Here is a 16,934-nt window from a genome sequence, read left to right as displayed (position 1 = left end):
TAAGTGACAAACGGACGTAGTAGATGGAGCCTGTTCGGCCAATCATAGCTTTCTGATTGGTGAGAGAGAGAGAGATGGCGAATTGGAATTAGATCCCTAAAATTAACCCTAATTTGTATGACAACTTATTGATCAAAATGATTTGGGATTAAGAAAATTGGTGGAGATTTTGGCATAAAACTGTCAATAATCTCTTCTCGTGGATTCTCTTCAATTATCTTTATCATTTTGAAATATGTTAACTCATTGCTCAACGGTTCTACAAGATATATTGGTTTCAAATTTTAGTATAGGGCCCAGCAATTTTGGGGTAAGGGCAAATCGATTACATCGACACCAGTACCCAACCGGTACTTATTTTATCGAATTCGACACGATGAAAGGCAAAGTCAACCTCGGCAGAATTTGAACTTAGAACGTAAAGACGAACGAAATACGGCTAAGCATTTGCCCGGCGTGCTCACGATTCTGCCAGCTCACCGCCTTCATGAGTTCTACAAGACATTAAAATGGCAATGAGAAACCTATGACAGGGTTGCTTTGCCGAATCTCCCAATAGTTGCTTTCAAGTCTGAATATAAAATCCTTATTTATAGTTTATATGTTGATCCATAAATTAGTGTGAGATAACTCATTACTTTCTAACAAATATTAATTGTAAGTATGTGAAGACATCTACAATTGAAAGAAGAAAGTTTTGATGGTTTATTAAGAAGTGTATCAAGCCAACGAATCAAATTGAATCAACGAATAGTTTGCTTTTAGAGAGGTGAAGGCCTGAGCAAAGTAGCCAAGGCGAAGGACGTAGTTAAAATGGCGCCTGCGGAGGACGAGTCGAATGAAGAAAACATTCTCTACAATCTCACTGTACATGCCGAATGGAAAGTGGATGCAGAACCATTTGTAAATATTTATTTTAACGTATACTTTTGTTTTAGTATTAATTTTTCATTTCACTTGAATACTGATGGATATTTTTTGTTGTATATAAACTTCAAAGTGTTGCTTCTACGTGTCTGCTTTGGTTAAGTTGGCAGGTTTTTTTTTATAAGCCATCATTTTCGTATCTTTGTAGTTTGTCTTAATTGTGTTTTTGTCACTACTTCTAACAGAACTGTTTGATTTTTTTTGTTTATTCATCAATATTTTTGTTTTCAAGTACTCCTCGTTGTCAATCGGACGCGTGTTAATTGCTGAGTTAAGTGTTTCTTAATCACGTCTCTTATTCGACATGACACAACAGTAAATTAACTTCTTAAAATCATGCATTATTTTGATTCTTAAAAATAAATGTTCCAACGAATTTCCTGGTAATTCGGAATATGATGATTAAAAATTGCCATCTATGTATATTATTTTTATAGAAACCTATTGAATATAACCTTTAAGATATATAGTAATTCACTAAATATATATATCTATATATTGAATTTGGTTTTTAAGTATTCCTTTTCCCCCATTACAATAAGAACGTTTATTTTACCATGCTTGCATAGTATTTTATGGAACGTTGAGATCTTCGAAAACGTATAGTGTCAAAAAGCTAAAGTTATAAATATGTGTATATATTGTTCCTTCTAAATATTACTTTTAGCTACGTTTCTGTGTAAATTAAGGGAAATTGTTGGTTTTAATATAGACCCTCTATATTCCCGAAGTAGTGTTTATGTGAAGTATTTATTTTGTTGCATTGCTCTTCTTAAACTACAGATACATTTCCTCTTATTACCACCATCGTAACTAATTTAAACCTTATTTCATAACTTTAGTTTTAAATGCTGGCTTCACACAATACAATAAACATCTCATATTCACGTTGTTTACATATGTATTTGCCTAATTATTATTATTATTATTAACGAACAACAACAGTAACCGTTCCTGACAGACATTTACAACAACTGATTAATGAGTATGTGTGGCAATCATGCTTTTCTCAAGGGCATTAGGGACTCTAATGAGGCGCCCGCGACCCAGTGGTGATTCATTAATAATAATAAGGAATCTCGAGCAGCTAGAAATGACAGCCAAATACCCTTCGAACCACACCCTATCGCCTTTGAAGAGGAAGGACACATTGAGTTTTATATACCCCTAAAAAAAAGACTAATGGGACGTCTTTGATCATAAGTCTACTGATCCGCGTTCAATTAGGACTAAACATTAGCAAAAATTCTGCTGGACGAGCCAACCAAGGAACCTCTACTTGGTTGCTTGATCTAGTAGAAATAGTAGCTAGGTCTATCTCAGATAACCCCATTTCATCTTAAAAAGAAAGATGTATTGGACAATATTGTCATGGTTATAACAAAAAGCTGGTCTATGATTGTTGTGATTCACCCCAAGAGCTGACTTGGGACTAAATTTTATTAAACTAAGCATAAAAACAGTTTTGTAGAATTTGTATATTTGACTCGGTATCTCACTGCTACTAATTTCATCGACTCTAGGAGAATGAAAAGTAAGATTGACTTAGTATAATTTCAACATGAACTGTGAGGCACAGCTAAACATATGGTTCCTTTTGCTGTAGTGTCTACTTTCACAATACAAACTTTTGGGTAATTTGTTTGGCGCCGTGGAAGTTTTTGAGTTTTTTTTTCTTTCTTGTCAAGCAGGATATTGTGCTGTGGTTAGTTTGTTTAGTTTAGGGGATTTTTTTCATTCGACCGAGTACAGGCATCAGTTTGTTTAGGATTTTTTTTTTTTTTTTTTGTATTCAGACTGGCTAATTCCAGGAAGGTTTGGTTGCTATTTCCAAAAGTTAAGCAATCGGAAAGAGGTTCCTTGGTGAAGTAAAATAATAGAAATTGTTCAATTATTATTTCTTACGAGTTCAAATACCAGAATAATAATTTTTTATGAGGTAGACAAAGAAGTAATCGCGGCTTAGATTTAGCAAAATTTTAGCCAAAGCTGACCTCATAATTTTTGCAGAATTCTGCGAATTGGCTCTTTTACTTTGAGATAAGAATCCTTTGCTTTTGAAAGTGTATCATATTTTAACCTTTGCTCTGGTACCTCATCATTAATTCACTATATTTTAGTTTACCGTATATATTCCAGTTTTTAGGTGCAGAATACTTTGATGATGATTGACAGTAACTTTCTTATTGTGGCTAGTGACTTTAATGGTTATGTTGGGCAGCACTCTGACTTGATGATCTACAACACTAACTTCTGGAAACCAACCAGGCACCTGATCATCTATCAATTTAATGTGCATATAAACCAGATTGACCATTAGAAGACAGGATACACAAATGCTTAGAAATGCACGCAAAATTTTTCCCAGGCAAGGAATGTACTACCCAGCATAGGTTAATGGTTAGTGACTTCAAAATTAGAGCTAGAAGGATTAAGAGAAACAAACCAGTCTGGAAAAGAAAGGCATGGAAACTCATAGACCTTGCAAATAGTAAGACATTTAAAGATATTTTAACTGAAGCTTTTGTTGAAAAGAAGGTGTTAAAGATATATAACATAGAGGACAAGTAGAAGGTCTTGTGGGAGCTACAGACCACATAGGAGGTGGTTTCAAAAAGTTCCAGGGCTAGTTATGTTTAATAAAAAATAATTCATTGAACTAAGTTTTAACGTCATCTCCTTCAAAATAATTACCTTGTGCAGCAATACACTGGTCCAGCTTTTGAAATTTGGCCTGGAAGTTTTCTATGAGTGAGTTTAAAACATTCTGCAATTTGCTCTGGATCTCAATAGCTGTGTTAAAATGGCGACCTTTGAGCTGCAGTTTCATCTTGGGGAAGAGATGGAAGTCCACTGCTAAATTTGGCAAATAGGGCAGATGCGGAAGCGATACTATGTTGTTTTTAGGGAGAAACTCATGAGTGGGGAGAGCTGAGTGACAGGGTACATTGTCGTTGTGAAGAATCCAGTTCTTTGAGCTCCATAGATCTGGTCATTTTGCTGAATGTCCTCTCTCAAATGCTTCAAAACGTTGCAGTAGAACTCTCAATTGACAGTCTGGCCCCAGAGGATGAATTCTTGATGCACAATACCACATTTCCAGGGGTGATGCTCACAGCAAGTCTTCCAGATTGCTCATTGTCTTCCAGGGATGTTCTTCTTTTGAAGCACCTGTACCACTCAAAAACATTGTGTATGAGCCATTACCTCGTCACTGTAAGCTTGCCGAAGTATGCTCAGTATCTCTGTAGCAAAATTTCATGTTGGCTTTTTGTTCCTGTCCATGACAAACTTGCAGACTACTGCATACACATTATAACAAAAACACAAATTTCACAACTTGCAAAGTAAACACAGCAATGTCACTCGGCACACTGCCTCATGAAGGTCACTGCTAGCTCTCACTGTGCACTCATCCGTGTGCTGCTATCTGTCTGGGAACTTTTTGATAGCACCTATGTGGCTGGTGCAAAGTTCCAGCTGGAAGAAGGTGATGTGGTAGAACAGTGAAATAGACAGAACTATAAAAGTGAAAAGGCAGGCCTGGAAGGATTGAAAGAATGCAGGTAGCAGAGAAGTATACCAGACAGCAAAAAGGGAAGCTAAGTGACAGGTTTACATAGTAAATGGATAAGTAGAAAGGAAGAAATTTGCCAATGTTTTCCAGCATGAGGAGCAAATGCTTCAGATTGCAAGACAGTGTATCAGAGAAATGAATGTGTGGATAGATAATGGTACACTTACACTTTCTGTTTCTGAAAAGAAAGAAGCATGGAAATACTTCAATGGAAGGCTGTTAACCATGGAGAATATCTGAGAGAAACAGGATCTTCCCAATGTGGACCCAACAGAGAGACCAACTATCCTAGTCAACAGCAGTATAATATATAAGGCAATTAAGGATATGAAAACAGGAAAGCCCCTGGTCCATTAGGGATTACTGCTGAAATTCTTAAAATATGTAGTGGAGTGGAATATGGCTTAGTCAATGTATAGTTAACCTTTTAGCATTTAAACTGACCAGATCTGGCCTAAATATTCTACCTTTTTTTATGTTCAGATTGAACAGATCCATCCAGTATCTTAGCATTGCTAATAGCAGCATTGTAAAACTTCAGCAGACAACTACTCCCATATCTGGGATGGTGTGGCTGATACTCACATGGACATCCTAGACTATCGTTTATTCATTTCAGTCATTAGACTGTGGCCATGTTGGAGCATAGCCTTGAAGAATTTTTAGTTGAATGAATGGACCTGATGGAAAGTGGACGTTAAATGATGATGAGGATGATGATATACTTACACCACAAAAGTGGATGAAACTGTATCAATATTTAAGAATCTCTATTAACTTTAGGTATCTGTACTGATAGCAGTTATAAAATGACAGCTAATATCACTTGTTAGATTTCCAGCGCACCAAATACATGGGTGAAACAAATTGAAGAAGACCTGAAGTTGCAGTACCTTGACCTTGAGCATGCTAAGGTCAATGCCATGGATCAGAAAGCATGGAATAACATCATCACCAGAGTCCATTATCCAGCAGCACCCACAGTAGCATATTGGTTGAAAGGACAGCCTCCACCTGTGGTCACCAGCTAGGGATCAATCAAACAATATCAAAGATCAATTATATTTCCATTATAGGAAAGTGGTTATACACCATTAGGTGTATACCCGCTTTCCTATATTAAATTCAAAAAGAAACAACGTAACGCTGACTCTGAACTATCAACACAACAATATTTATTTATGTAGGAAATAGGCATGGTTGCTGAGACGTTGGAATGCTGGAGAGAAAGCTTGACCCGTCCATGCTCATGGCCGGCTGACCGAGAAAGAGAATGAATATCGGCGCCAAACTTGGATATTGATGACTACGCATGCGAACGAGACAAGGCGTTACTACACCATGTATATTTTTGAAGCCAAATATTCTCCACTCTTTCCTTCTCATACTAACTGCTTCTGCTAATGATAATCAAAATATGATGATGTTTTACTTGATTAATCATTACAATATTTATACTAAAACCTTTTTTTTTCCAGTATCGTCCACAGAAAGACAGCAAAGAGCTTTCGATATGGAACAAACTCACCTCTGCATCACAGAGTAAGTTTTTTTTCCTTTTTCAATTTCTGTTTTTGCTTATTTACTTTTTAAAGCTGTGTTTGTATTTAAAAAAAATAAATGGATCAAATCACTTAAAGTGGAGGGAAGTTGTGGAAGGTAGAGACCCAGGAGGGCATGGAACAAATGCCGATCTCAAAATAAAGGAGATGACAGAGGACTGAGATATGTTGTGCTTTGTTGCAGAAGGGATTGTTCTATACCTATATTCTCTCCTCTATCAGAGGTGTAATGGCTTAACATATTCAATGGTTTAAATATTAGATCCCTGATTGAAATGTCTTCAACTGAATTTATTGAGAATCAACTATAAACATTGACCACATTAAATTCAACTTTTTCTTTTTTTGAAGGAAGTATATGGAATATTTTGAAAAATATTGGAATACCTTTTAAGTAAGTATGAGAAATATATTGAAATGTTTTATGCATTTTTATTTTATTTTATATTTTCACATTGGTGCAGGCATGGCTGTTGGGAAGTTTACTTCTCAATCACATGGTTTCAGGTTTAATCACACTATGTGGCACTTTGGGTTGGCCAAAGGCTTATGAGTGGATTTGGTAGATGGAAACTGACTGAAACAAGTCCATTGTGTGTGTATATATGTATGTCCCATGCATACCAGCGTTGAACAAGGATGTTAACTGATGATGATGTGAATATGTATGTGAGTTTGAGTCTTGTTTGTGTCTCCTTGTCTTGACATTGTGTGATTGTTGTAAATGAATGTCATTCATTTCTGATCATCATCTTTTAATGTCTGCTCTCCATGCTGGCATGGGTTGGACAGTTTGACATGGAGCTGGCTAACAAGAAGCTGTCTGGACTCCAACTGTCTGTTGTGGCATGGTTTCTATGACTGGATGTCCTTTCTAATGCCAACCACTTAATAGAATGTGCTGGGTGCTTTTTACGTGTCACTGTCATGGGTGCATTTACACAGGTGTATTAACGCAGCTCTGGCACGGGTGCTTTTTTAAGTGGCACCAGCACCTGAAAGGACAAGCTTGTATGTGTTTGATATTCTGCCGAAATGTGTATGGCCACGAGGAAATATTACCTTGCTTGAAAACAAGTGAGACTTTAAAACATCTGCCTCAATAAACTCCATCTGACCCATACAAGCATAGAAAAGTGGACATTAAAATGATGATATATATTTTAATAAATCAGATAATTACTCTTTATCTAACTGAAATCATGATTTATCTTCACCTTTGTTTCTTTCATTATTCTTTCTTACATTAAAAAGTGACAAGCTGGCAGAATTGTTAGCATGTTGAGCAAAATGCTTAGCAGCATTTCGTCTGTCTTTACGTTTTGTGTTCAAATTCCACCGACTTTGCCTTTCATCCTTTCAGGGTCAATAAAATAAATACCAGTTGAGCACTGGAGTTGATGTAATTGACTTACCTACCTCCCCAGAAATTACTGGCCTTGTGTCAAAATTTGAAGCCCATATTCTTCACAATATTTTAAATACATTATTTATATATTTTATACTCTGATTAAAATCATTTGTCTTAGTTTTTATTCTTTTCATTTTGCTCCATTACAGATCTGGCTTGCCATGTTCCCTTCCTGCTGGATTAGTCCAAATTGTCAATAGTCAGTTGGCTTGGAATATTGCTGTTGGAAAGTGAGTAATCCAGTGACTTGTTTTGTTACTATTTGATTCATTTGTAACACTACATCCTTCAAAATTTTCATGCTTCCTGAAATCTGCCAACAGTACAACTGATGGCTTTTTTATTTTTGTTTTTTAGTTGTAGTGCATCTGAGCACTGTAAACAATAATTTCCTTCATTGTGTCATATATATATGCTCACAATTTGTAAAATAATACTTTGGTTATTTCTGGTTGCGCGGAGACACACAAACACAGTCTCATACAGGTACGTGTGTGTACACGCACACAAAAAAACACACAGTCTCATACAGTTACGTATATACACACAATCTAATACAGTTATGTGTACACACATAAACACACTTAAACACACAGTCTCATACAGTTATGTGTACACACACAAACACACTTAAACACACAGTCTCATACAGTTACATGCATGCAAACATACACACACAATCAGCATCATATTCATTTATTTTTATTATTGGAATACTAATGTCGAGGGACGAGGAGGGTATACTGAGTGGCTAAAGCAGACTGACATTGTCAGTCTCCTTAGGGATGAAAAGGTGGGTATATTGAGTGAGTAAAACAGACTGACATGTGTCAGTCCCACAAAACCGATTATATTTATATAGACAACACAAACACAGCGGTGCATCAGCATGGCCGCAGCTCTAAGCTGAAACTATAAACAACAACTTTGCAATTTGATAGCTTTTAATGTGACACCTGTTAAACACAAATTATTTCTATTTAATGAAAATTTAATAAAATCTAATTATTAGTAAGTGAAATTATGTTAAATACAACTAAATTGCAAACCTTTTTTTCCTGGCCATATCGGTAATTCTGAAAACTTTTGGGTGTGAATTTTACATGAGTAGAAGCTTTTTTAACAATTTTTATCCTGAAAATCACCTGCATAAATTACACAGGTGCGCAAATTACATGGATTTTTATGGTATATGTATGTATGTCTTTTTTTTTTTGTTTTTCTACACCTGAACTGTTTCCGTTATAGTTACAACTTTTTTTATATTATAATTTTTTGAGGTATTAAATATCTTGTTTAAATCTAAAGATTAACCAATTTTGCTCTTTAACAATATTGACAACATTCTAATTGACTGCATTAGGAGTTATTTCCCCTTGTGGGTCTGTAACGTATTGTGTACATAACGTGAAATTTTGCTTATTTCTTTTTGCAGATTTGGTCAGTTAGTTGCCATATTACAAGACCAGTTTGTAGAAATAAGGTGAGTTTGCATTCTGACTTCTGTAGGAAATCAAGCTAATTGTTTGATATATAGTGCATATTTTATCTTTTGATGATTGAAAGTTCAATTTAAAACCTGGAGCTTTTTCTTTATAGCTTTATATGGCAGGGATGAATGTATATCAATCAGTTGGGATGAGTACTTTCTGATACATGCTGAAAAGGAGAGTGGAAAGAGGGATGGTGATGTTGAGATTTCGTATTTGGGTGCAGTGTGGAATGGGAAGCAAAGTGCTTAGGGAATGAGCAGTTTTGTTTGGAAAAAATACATTTTTGTATCGTCATCATCATCATTTAACGTCTGTTTTTCATGTTAGTGGGTTGGATGGCTTGACAGGAACTCGTGAAGCCAGGGGCTGCACCCACCAGGTTCCATAGTTTGTTTTGGCTTGATTTCTATGGCTTGCTGTCCTTCTTAACTCTAACCACTCCACAGAGTGTACTGGGTGCTTTTTATATGGCACCATCACAGGTACTTTTTAAGTTGTGCCAGCATCAGTGCTTTTTATGTGGAACTAGCACCCACACCAGTACATTTTACATGGCACCTTTGTTTTAGGATCTGAATTCTGTTGTGGTGGGTGGGTCTTCTCAAGCCCAGCAATGTGCCACATGCCTCTGTCTTCTGGCATCTGATATGTAGTGATGAGGCAGTGTTGAATTGATTTTATGAGAGCAGGTTGAATTTAGATGAGAAGAATATAATGTTTTTGTTGTTGTTTAGCCAGCTCTGATCAAAGAGACCTATCATCAAAGGCATTCCACATATGACCATTCTGTCTTCTGGTCCCATAAATGATGTTCCTTCTTTTATATCGGACACAAGTGTGTATTGGTCTATATTGGCTGATCTGTTTCACAGTAGGGCACGATTTGAGCGAGATTTTGCTGCTGTTTATTGCAAGTCAAGTGACTACATAGAAACTCCTTCATTGGTTTAACAAATATAATGTTTGGAGTGTTGTTGGATTAGGCTGGGGTATAAAGTCAGAGAGGTGATTTGTCAATGTAAGATGTTGAGATTGGTTAATATACTAATAACTGTTGACTGAGATGTATAGGTTGATTGGGAAAAGCAAACAAGTCGTGGGTGGTGAAATTTTCTGAGAGGAGGAGGAGAGTTGAAGATGAAGTTTGCATGTAACATGAGATGCGGTCAAACAACAGGCAATGAGTGGGTAATTTAGACTACAATAAACAACAGATGATAATAAAGCTGTTAATAAGTGAGATTGTTTGCTGGACCAGCTAGAGGTCTTTGTTTCTAACATTTAAAATTTGGGAAGAGAGTGAGAAGAAAATAGATTCTGTATAAGCATAGTATAGTAATATTTTGAATAATAGTGGGTAAAATAACAATGAAAATCCAATGGCCTTCATAATGCCAAACTTAAAATGTAAAATAAATATAGGTTTATGTATTTCACTAATGAGTCTGTTCTGAAAAATTATTTGTAGATCTTCTCATGATGATTACAACAATATAATTGGAAGATCTTGTGTCATGCCTGACACTTGTCCTCAGTGGCGCCAGATTGCTTGGAGTAGTGATGGTGCATTGCTTGCCATTTCTCACAGTAAAGGCATTATTGAAATATTCGATATGTGTGGAAATCCTTTGTTTAGTATCCCGTCTGTAAGTTTTACTGATTTCATATTATTTATTTTCTATTTCTTTTGTGTATCTGTGAAATATTTTCCTTATAATTTGATCTTACCAGTTTTATAATTCTTTACTAAATGCTAACACCTGTTTCAATTTTTACATGTGACTGTTCCATTTTCAGCAGTTAATACCATTTTTGTAAAATAATTTGAATGTTTTCATTAAGGAAACATTAGCTAGGCTATTTTTGTTTAGTTTTTTTCTGAAAATTATTATACATTTATTTCTCAATTCCATTAACATCTCTTTCATCATTCCATATCCTTCTTAAACTGCATCTTCCCCCACCACACAGCTCATTCCTTTTTTTCTATTTAATTTATTTAACAACCTAGATGTAGCTGCCTTTCATTGTCTCACTTCCATGACTCCCATCTCTACCACCTACCCACCCACTCCTAATACTCTGTTTCTCCAATCATACTTGTACTTGGTTTCATTTCATCCTCTCACCTTAGTTTTCTCTCTGTCATCACCTCCACTTCTGTGTGTGTGTGCGCGTGCGCGCATGCACAAACACACACATGCACAGTAGAGTTTATTATATAATTTTCAACCTCCTAGTTAAAATTTTCATACTTTTAGTTGGTTATGCTCTCAACTTTTTTCAGTAAATCAAAACAAAACACATGCATATCTGTTTAATATATATTCAATGCATTGACCTCTGATTTCACACAGGCTACTGAAACATCTTCCAGTAATGTTGGAGTTCCTACAGATTTGACACATAGTATTGCAGGACTTGTGTTTTTAGAGAACACCAAAGTGAAAGATGGGTATGTTGAGTCAGATTTTAAATTTCGTTAGAGAAACTATCTCAAAAGAATGTTTCATATAATATCATTTGTTTCATATAATATCATGGTAGCATGGGGTTGGCTGGGAAGTTATTTGAGGCAGGATTTGGCAACAGAATGAGTCAGATGCTTATCTTGTTGTCTACTCTTGCCTGTTTTTCCCAAGCGAGAGATGTCTTAGTCCTACAGGTCTTTGAAAGGGTAGTGCAACTGGTTGTAATGTCAACATCACCAACACTTCAGTTCAAGGGTTCTCAACTGGGGTCCATATTGACCCCAAGATTCATATAAGATATTTTTGGGTCCACAGATGCAATATAGTGAATTGGAGGTCCATGGTAATTTTTCAAGGGCCATCAAAAAAATTGTGCTTCAGAACAGTAAAGTTTATGTGCAATAAATTGGTTATACTTCTACAATACACAAAATATTTTAACAATTTTTATACAAGTCCTAATAATATTTAATCATAAAAATACAATAAGATTTTTTTAGCATTGAGTGGCTATGGGGTTCCACCAGAGTAAAATAGGGATCAAAGGGGTCCATAGGTAAAAAAATTGGTTGAGACCCCTGAGTTAAATGGTGAAACATGGAAATGAACAGTCATGCACCCACACAAACACGCACATACATACAATGAGTTTCCTGCTGTTTCCATCTGCCAAATTCCCTCATAAGGCATTATTTGCTTCCATTGTGCAGCATACAAAGTGCCATGCAACAGGACTGAACCCAAAACTATGTCATTGCAAACCAGTTCTTAACCACACACAATATCAAGTATGCTAGTGCTCACTTTATGAGGGTAAGTCAAAAATTACAGGCACTCTTGTTTCTGTAATTTACTAAAACAAAAGCGGGCATTGAACCGTTACATCAGTTTTCAACATAGTCTCCTTACATTTTGATGCACTTCTTCCAGTGGTCTACAAGTTTGCTTATTCCATTGGAGAAGAAGGTTTTCAACTGGTCACACGGCCATTTATACACCACATCCTGCGCTTCTTCATAGTAAATCAACAGCCTTGTAAAAGATGTTTAAGCAATACCAAGAAGTGATAGTCAGAAGGGGTAAGATCTGGACTGTATGCAGTATGTTTCAGCAACTCAAAACCCAGTTTTTCAATGTTTTCCACAGTGTGGGCATGTATTGTTGTACAGCAGTAACACTTGATTTGACAATAGACCTTAGCATTTGATGCAAATTGCTGGTTTCATTTTGTTGGCCAGTATTTCACTGTAACCTACACTGGTGACTGTAGGCCCCTTTTCCAGTATAGGCTTTTTGCATCTCAAAAAAAAACAGCATCATATTTTTTTGTGAAATGTTGAGTCTTGATCATCTTTTTTGCTGGCAATTCCAGGTGTTTCCACTCAGTACTCTGCCTGTTGGATCCTAGCTCAAAAGTATCATCTCCTGTGACTGTTCTCCCCCAAAAAGCTTTGCCTTCATCACTGAAGCGGTTGCATCAGTGTCGACAGATTCCTGCATGATTGCTCTTATGTGCTTCAGTAAAATGTCTTGGTAGCTATCTCACACAGACTTTATGGAAGTGAAGTCTGTTGTGGATGATTTTATTTGCAAGACCACAACTAATTTACAGAGAACATGCCACCTCATCAATGGCTAATCAGTTCACCAAAGCCATCTCTTGAACTTGTTGAATCTTCCTGTCAGTGGTAGAGGTTGATGAGCGTCGTTCTTCCTCTTTGTGCTTCACTCTTGTCCACTCGTTTTTAAACTTTTCAGTCCTCTCATACACACTTTTATGTGGCAGAATGCTGTCCCGTATTGTATTGAAAGTCAATGAATTTTAGCCTCTGACACATCTTTAGACCAGAGAGATTGGATCACTGATCTCTGTTCTTCCTTGGTGCACACTGCTAGTGGAGTGGCCATGTTTACTTTGTAATGCAAGAAAGAAACTGGGGAGATCAAGGTCAAACTTTGGTTACACAACCACAAGAGTATCACCTTTTAGCATGTGAGTGCTGAAGACAGTGGGGCAATCTAAAAAAAATGTTCACAAAAGTGTGGATAATTCTTTGATTGCCCTCGAAGATAGCTAATTACTGTAAATAATTACTTGTTATGTGAATTTCCCCCTTAGTACCAAGAAATGAAACTTAGTTTTTTTTTATGGAATAGTTAATGAGAATGAATAATTATTGATATTGCATTATTTCTTCTTGTTTCTTTTCTTCTCAGATCTGCACATCTACTAGTTGTAAACTACTTGGGAAAGTTAAGTAAATATCTTGTTGACCGTAACAGCACTTACCGATTACTACACACTTTTATGCTGACCAGTGAACATCCTCAGGGTGTTACAGGGTTGGTTTATCTTCCACAACACAGTGCACTTATTGTTGGCAGTCATGCTCCTGTGGCTGCTGGCTTAGATGACAGCATGTCTCAAGCAGAACAATATGGTCTTAGTTTATGGCGTATTCTCTCAGATTCTCCACATTACAAACTAGTCACTGACTATGAGCAAGACTTACATAAGGTAAGTTCTTTTTCTCTCTTTCTCCTTTATTTCAGTTATTTAGTTTGCCTTGAAATTTCAAGAACTAACGTTATAGAAATTTTCTTTGAAATTAAAATATATTTATCAAAGAATATAACAAAAATATTTTTCTTCTTCATTTGAATAATTTTAGATTCCATAAATTTCATTAAACTTTATGATGGACACACTTTCATTTGACAACCTGTATTTGTAATACACTTACCTCATTTTGTTTTATGCTGTAATTTAGGCTTCAGTTGTGGTGTAGTTAGTTGACTGAATTGATAGTTTGGGATTTCAGTCTGAAGAATTGACTGATAATATCATCCCTCAGTAGCTGCCGACCTTATGCTGTGTCCAAAGCTGATATACTTAACTTTACAGAGCCCAGTTGATTATGCTGTTGATCTTATATTATAAAAGGGAAGTGGATCACCATCTGTTTGCAACATCTATGAGAGGGAAGGAGAGAAAGGGCGGAATCAAAATATACATATTTTTAGAAGAGGAAAAGAAAAGGTGGTTGTTGAGATTGAAATACAGTGATGGAGAGAGAGAGAGAGAGAGAGAGAGAGAGAGAGAGAGAGAGAGAGAGAGAGTGTGTGTGTGTGTGATAGATAGATAGTTAGTGTTGTCACTATAGTAACTAACAATTTCTGATTTAAAACATGAGAATTTTGAGTGCAAGTCTGTCAGCACATCACAACACAGACTTCAAAACAAGGCTATATATATATATATATATATAAAATATATGTATATAGTCATTTTTGGGGGGTTGTCTGTGTCTTTCAATATATTGATAATGCAACACAGTCTTGAAAAACAAATTTTCACCTTGAACAATTTAAGAAGGTACATGCATGATTAACCAATATTTTTACCAGCAGCATAGTGACAGATTACAACCTAGTATATATTATCTAGTAGCATGTAGCTAAAGCCTTCATGGTTGCTCTAAATGTTGGTTGTCGCTGTTACTGAGGATCTTACCTGAGAAAGCATTCTTTAACATAGTTATGACTGAATCTCAAAAAAAGCTCAGGAGAAACCTGCATCTAGGATGGTGCAGCAGCTGCACGTATAGACATCAAAAGCCACATGACTTTTTTTGTATAAAGTCACTTCAGCTTGACCCATAGATGTGATGTCTGCTCTCTCTCTCTCTCTCTCTCTCTCTCTCTCTGGTTTCCTACTGCTTGGCCTCTACATGTTATATCCAATCTAGATCCTATGTTAACAACTGCACCTAGTCCTTCTTTTCTAGTTGACTAGCCCTCTGGAACTCTTTCCCTGGTCATGTCTTTCCTACAAGTATTGAGTTGCAAAATATAAAGTGGAACATCAATGACATCAGTCTCAATAGTCTCAGAAAACATGGACACCGCCCTTTCTTTCAGACTCAGCAAGTTAAAAAAAAAAAAAGGTACAACTCACTACTGCAATTGACAGAAACACTAGTTGCCTTTAGTGAGAGATAATGAAACTGGCAAGACATCCAGGAATTAAGTGATTGAAAACAACAAAAAACAATAACAACATTTATGTTAGAAATTTACAATATATTTAGAAATTACAGGATCTAATTTCTGATAATTAAAAGTTCCTAACTATGTGGTTATTAGTTTTTATAATTTTTGTTGCAGAGTAAACCAAAAAGTTTCCTCAAGAAATTATTTCTGTTACCAAAATTATCATGGAAAAATAGCAAGGTATAGTTTGTTTTTATTTACTTGTGTTTATTATAGAAACAAAACAGCTGAGTGGATAAAGTATTGAATTACCTATGGCTTAGGGATTCAAGTTTTTTGTACACATTTTATCTCATTGATGGGTAGAACACTTATTCTGCATTGTTCAAATCATTCGTTAGAATTGGGTGTTAGAGTTTCTGGGAAGAAATCAATGGTGCTGATCACTCATAATTTTATATCTCTGATTACAAAAAAAAATTGTCATTGTTAAAATGTATCCTTTGCAAAGGTAACTTTTGTGTATGTGAGTATGTGTGTGTTAACCCTATAGCATTTAAACCAGCCATATCCAGCCTGAATATTCTACCTGTTTCATGTTCAGACCAGACAGATTTAGATTCTCACATTTACCTTACAATGACATTTTAAAAACAAACAATCACATCATTAATATCTTGAAGCTACAAGATAATGAATGATAGATTTGTCTTGTTGGCACTCCGTCGCTTACGACGTCGAGGATTCCAGTTGATCCGATCAACAGAACAGCCTGCTCGTGAAATTAACGTGCAAAGTGGCTGAGCACTCCACAGACACGTGTACCCTTAACGTAATTCTCAGGGATATTCAGTGTGACACAGTGTGACAAGGCTGACCCTTTGAATTACAGGTACAACAGAAACCGGAAGAAAGAGTGAGAGAAAGTTGTGGTGAATGAGTACAGCAGGGTTCGCCACCATCCCCTGCTGGAGCCTCGTGGAGCTTTAGGTGTTTTCGCTCAATAAACTCTCACAACGCCCGGTCTGGGAATCGAAACCACGATCCTATGACCAAGAGTCCGCTGCCCTAACCACTGGGCCATTGCGCCTCCACAATGATAGATTTAAAACAAGGTGAATAAGTAAGCATTACATTTGGCAAAGTAATTTGAATGCTAAAGGGTTATACACAATACTTAATATGGTTGGAATGTTTACTTGATGGTATCTCTTCAGAGCAATACAGTGTTTTTTATGTTCATTTCAATTTGTTGTTGATGAGCTGGAAATTTAGATTTAGATTATTTTTTTATTCTTTGAATCTAGGATAGTATTTTCAAGATGTGCCTGTCTCCTGATACCAAACAACTGGTGACTTTACATTATTCTGGAGAACTCGTTCTTTGGGATGTTCCATCCTTGCGCAAAAGAAAATCTTGGTTACATGAAGATCAGGTAATTATGTTAGCATTCCGTTTCATCTGAAAATATCTCTGTGAATAGATTTTAATTATATATA

The 16,934-nt window shown here is 36.1% G+C and overlaps 1 protein-coding gene across 1 annotated transcript in view; it reads left to right on the top strand.

The window, feature by feature from the left end:
• Nucleotides 1-709: 709 nt before the first annotated feature.
• The window catches only part of LOC106878217 (NBAS subunit of NRZ tethering complex), a 132,994-nt gene continuing 116,769 nt past the window's right edge, over nt 710-16,934 (top strand). The window contains exons 1-10 of the mRNA XM_014927365.2: nt 710-903; nt 5,983-6,046; nt 6,418-6,460; nt 7,627-7,707; nt 8,913-8,960; nt 10,439-10,616; nt 11,328-11,425; nt 13,659-13,959; nt 15,609-15,674; nt 16,742-16,870. Coding sequence (XP_014782851.1) covers nt 814-903; nt 5,983-6,046; nt 6,418-6,460; nt 7,627-7,707; nt 8,913-8,960; nt 10,439-10,616; nt 11,328-11,425; nt 13,659-13,959; nt 15,609-15,674; nt 16,742-16,870 — 1,098 coding nt within the window. The 5' untranslated portion in view covers nt 710-813. The remainder of the gene's footprint in view (nt 904-5,982; nt 6,047-6,417; nt 6,461-7,626; nt 7,708-8,912; nt 8,961-10,438; nt 10,617-11,327; nt 11,426-13,658; nt 13,960-15,608; nt 15,675-16,741; nt 16,871-16,934) is intronic.

This window comes from Octopus bimaculoides, chromosome 15, assembly GCF_001194135.2.
Source record: "Octopus bimaculoides isolate UCB-OBI-ISO-001 chromosome 15, ASM119413v2, whole genome shotgun sequence".
In the NCBI taxonomy this organism is placed as follows: domain Eukaryota; kingdom Metazoa; phylum Mollusca; class Cephalopoda; order Octopoda; family Octopodidae; genus Octopus; species Octopus bimaculoides.
Note: the sequence above shows the minus strand (reverse complement) of the source record. Positions and strands in the feature narration are given on the sequence as shown.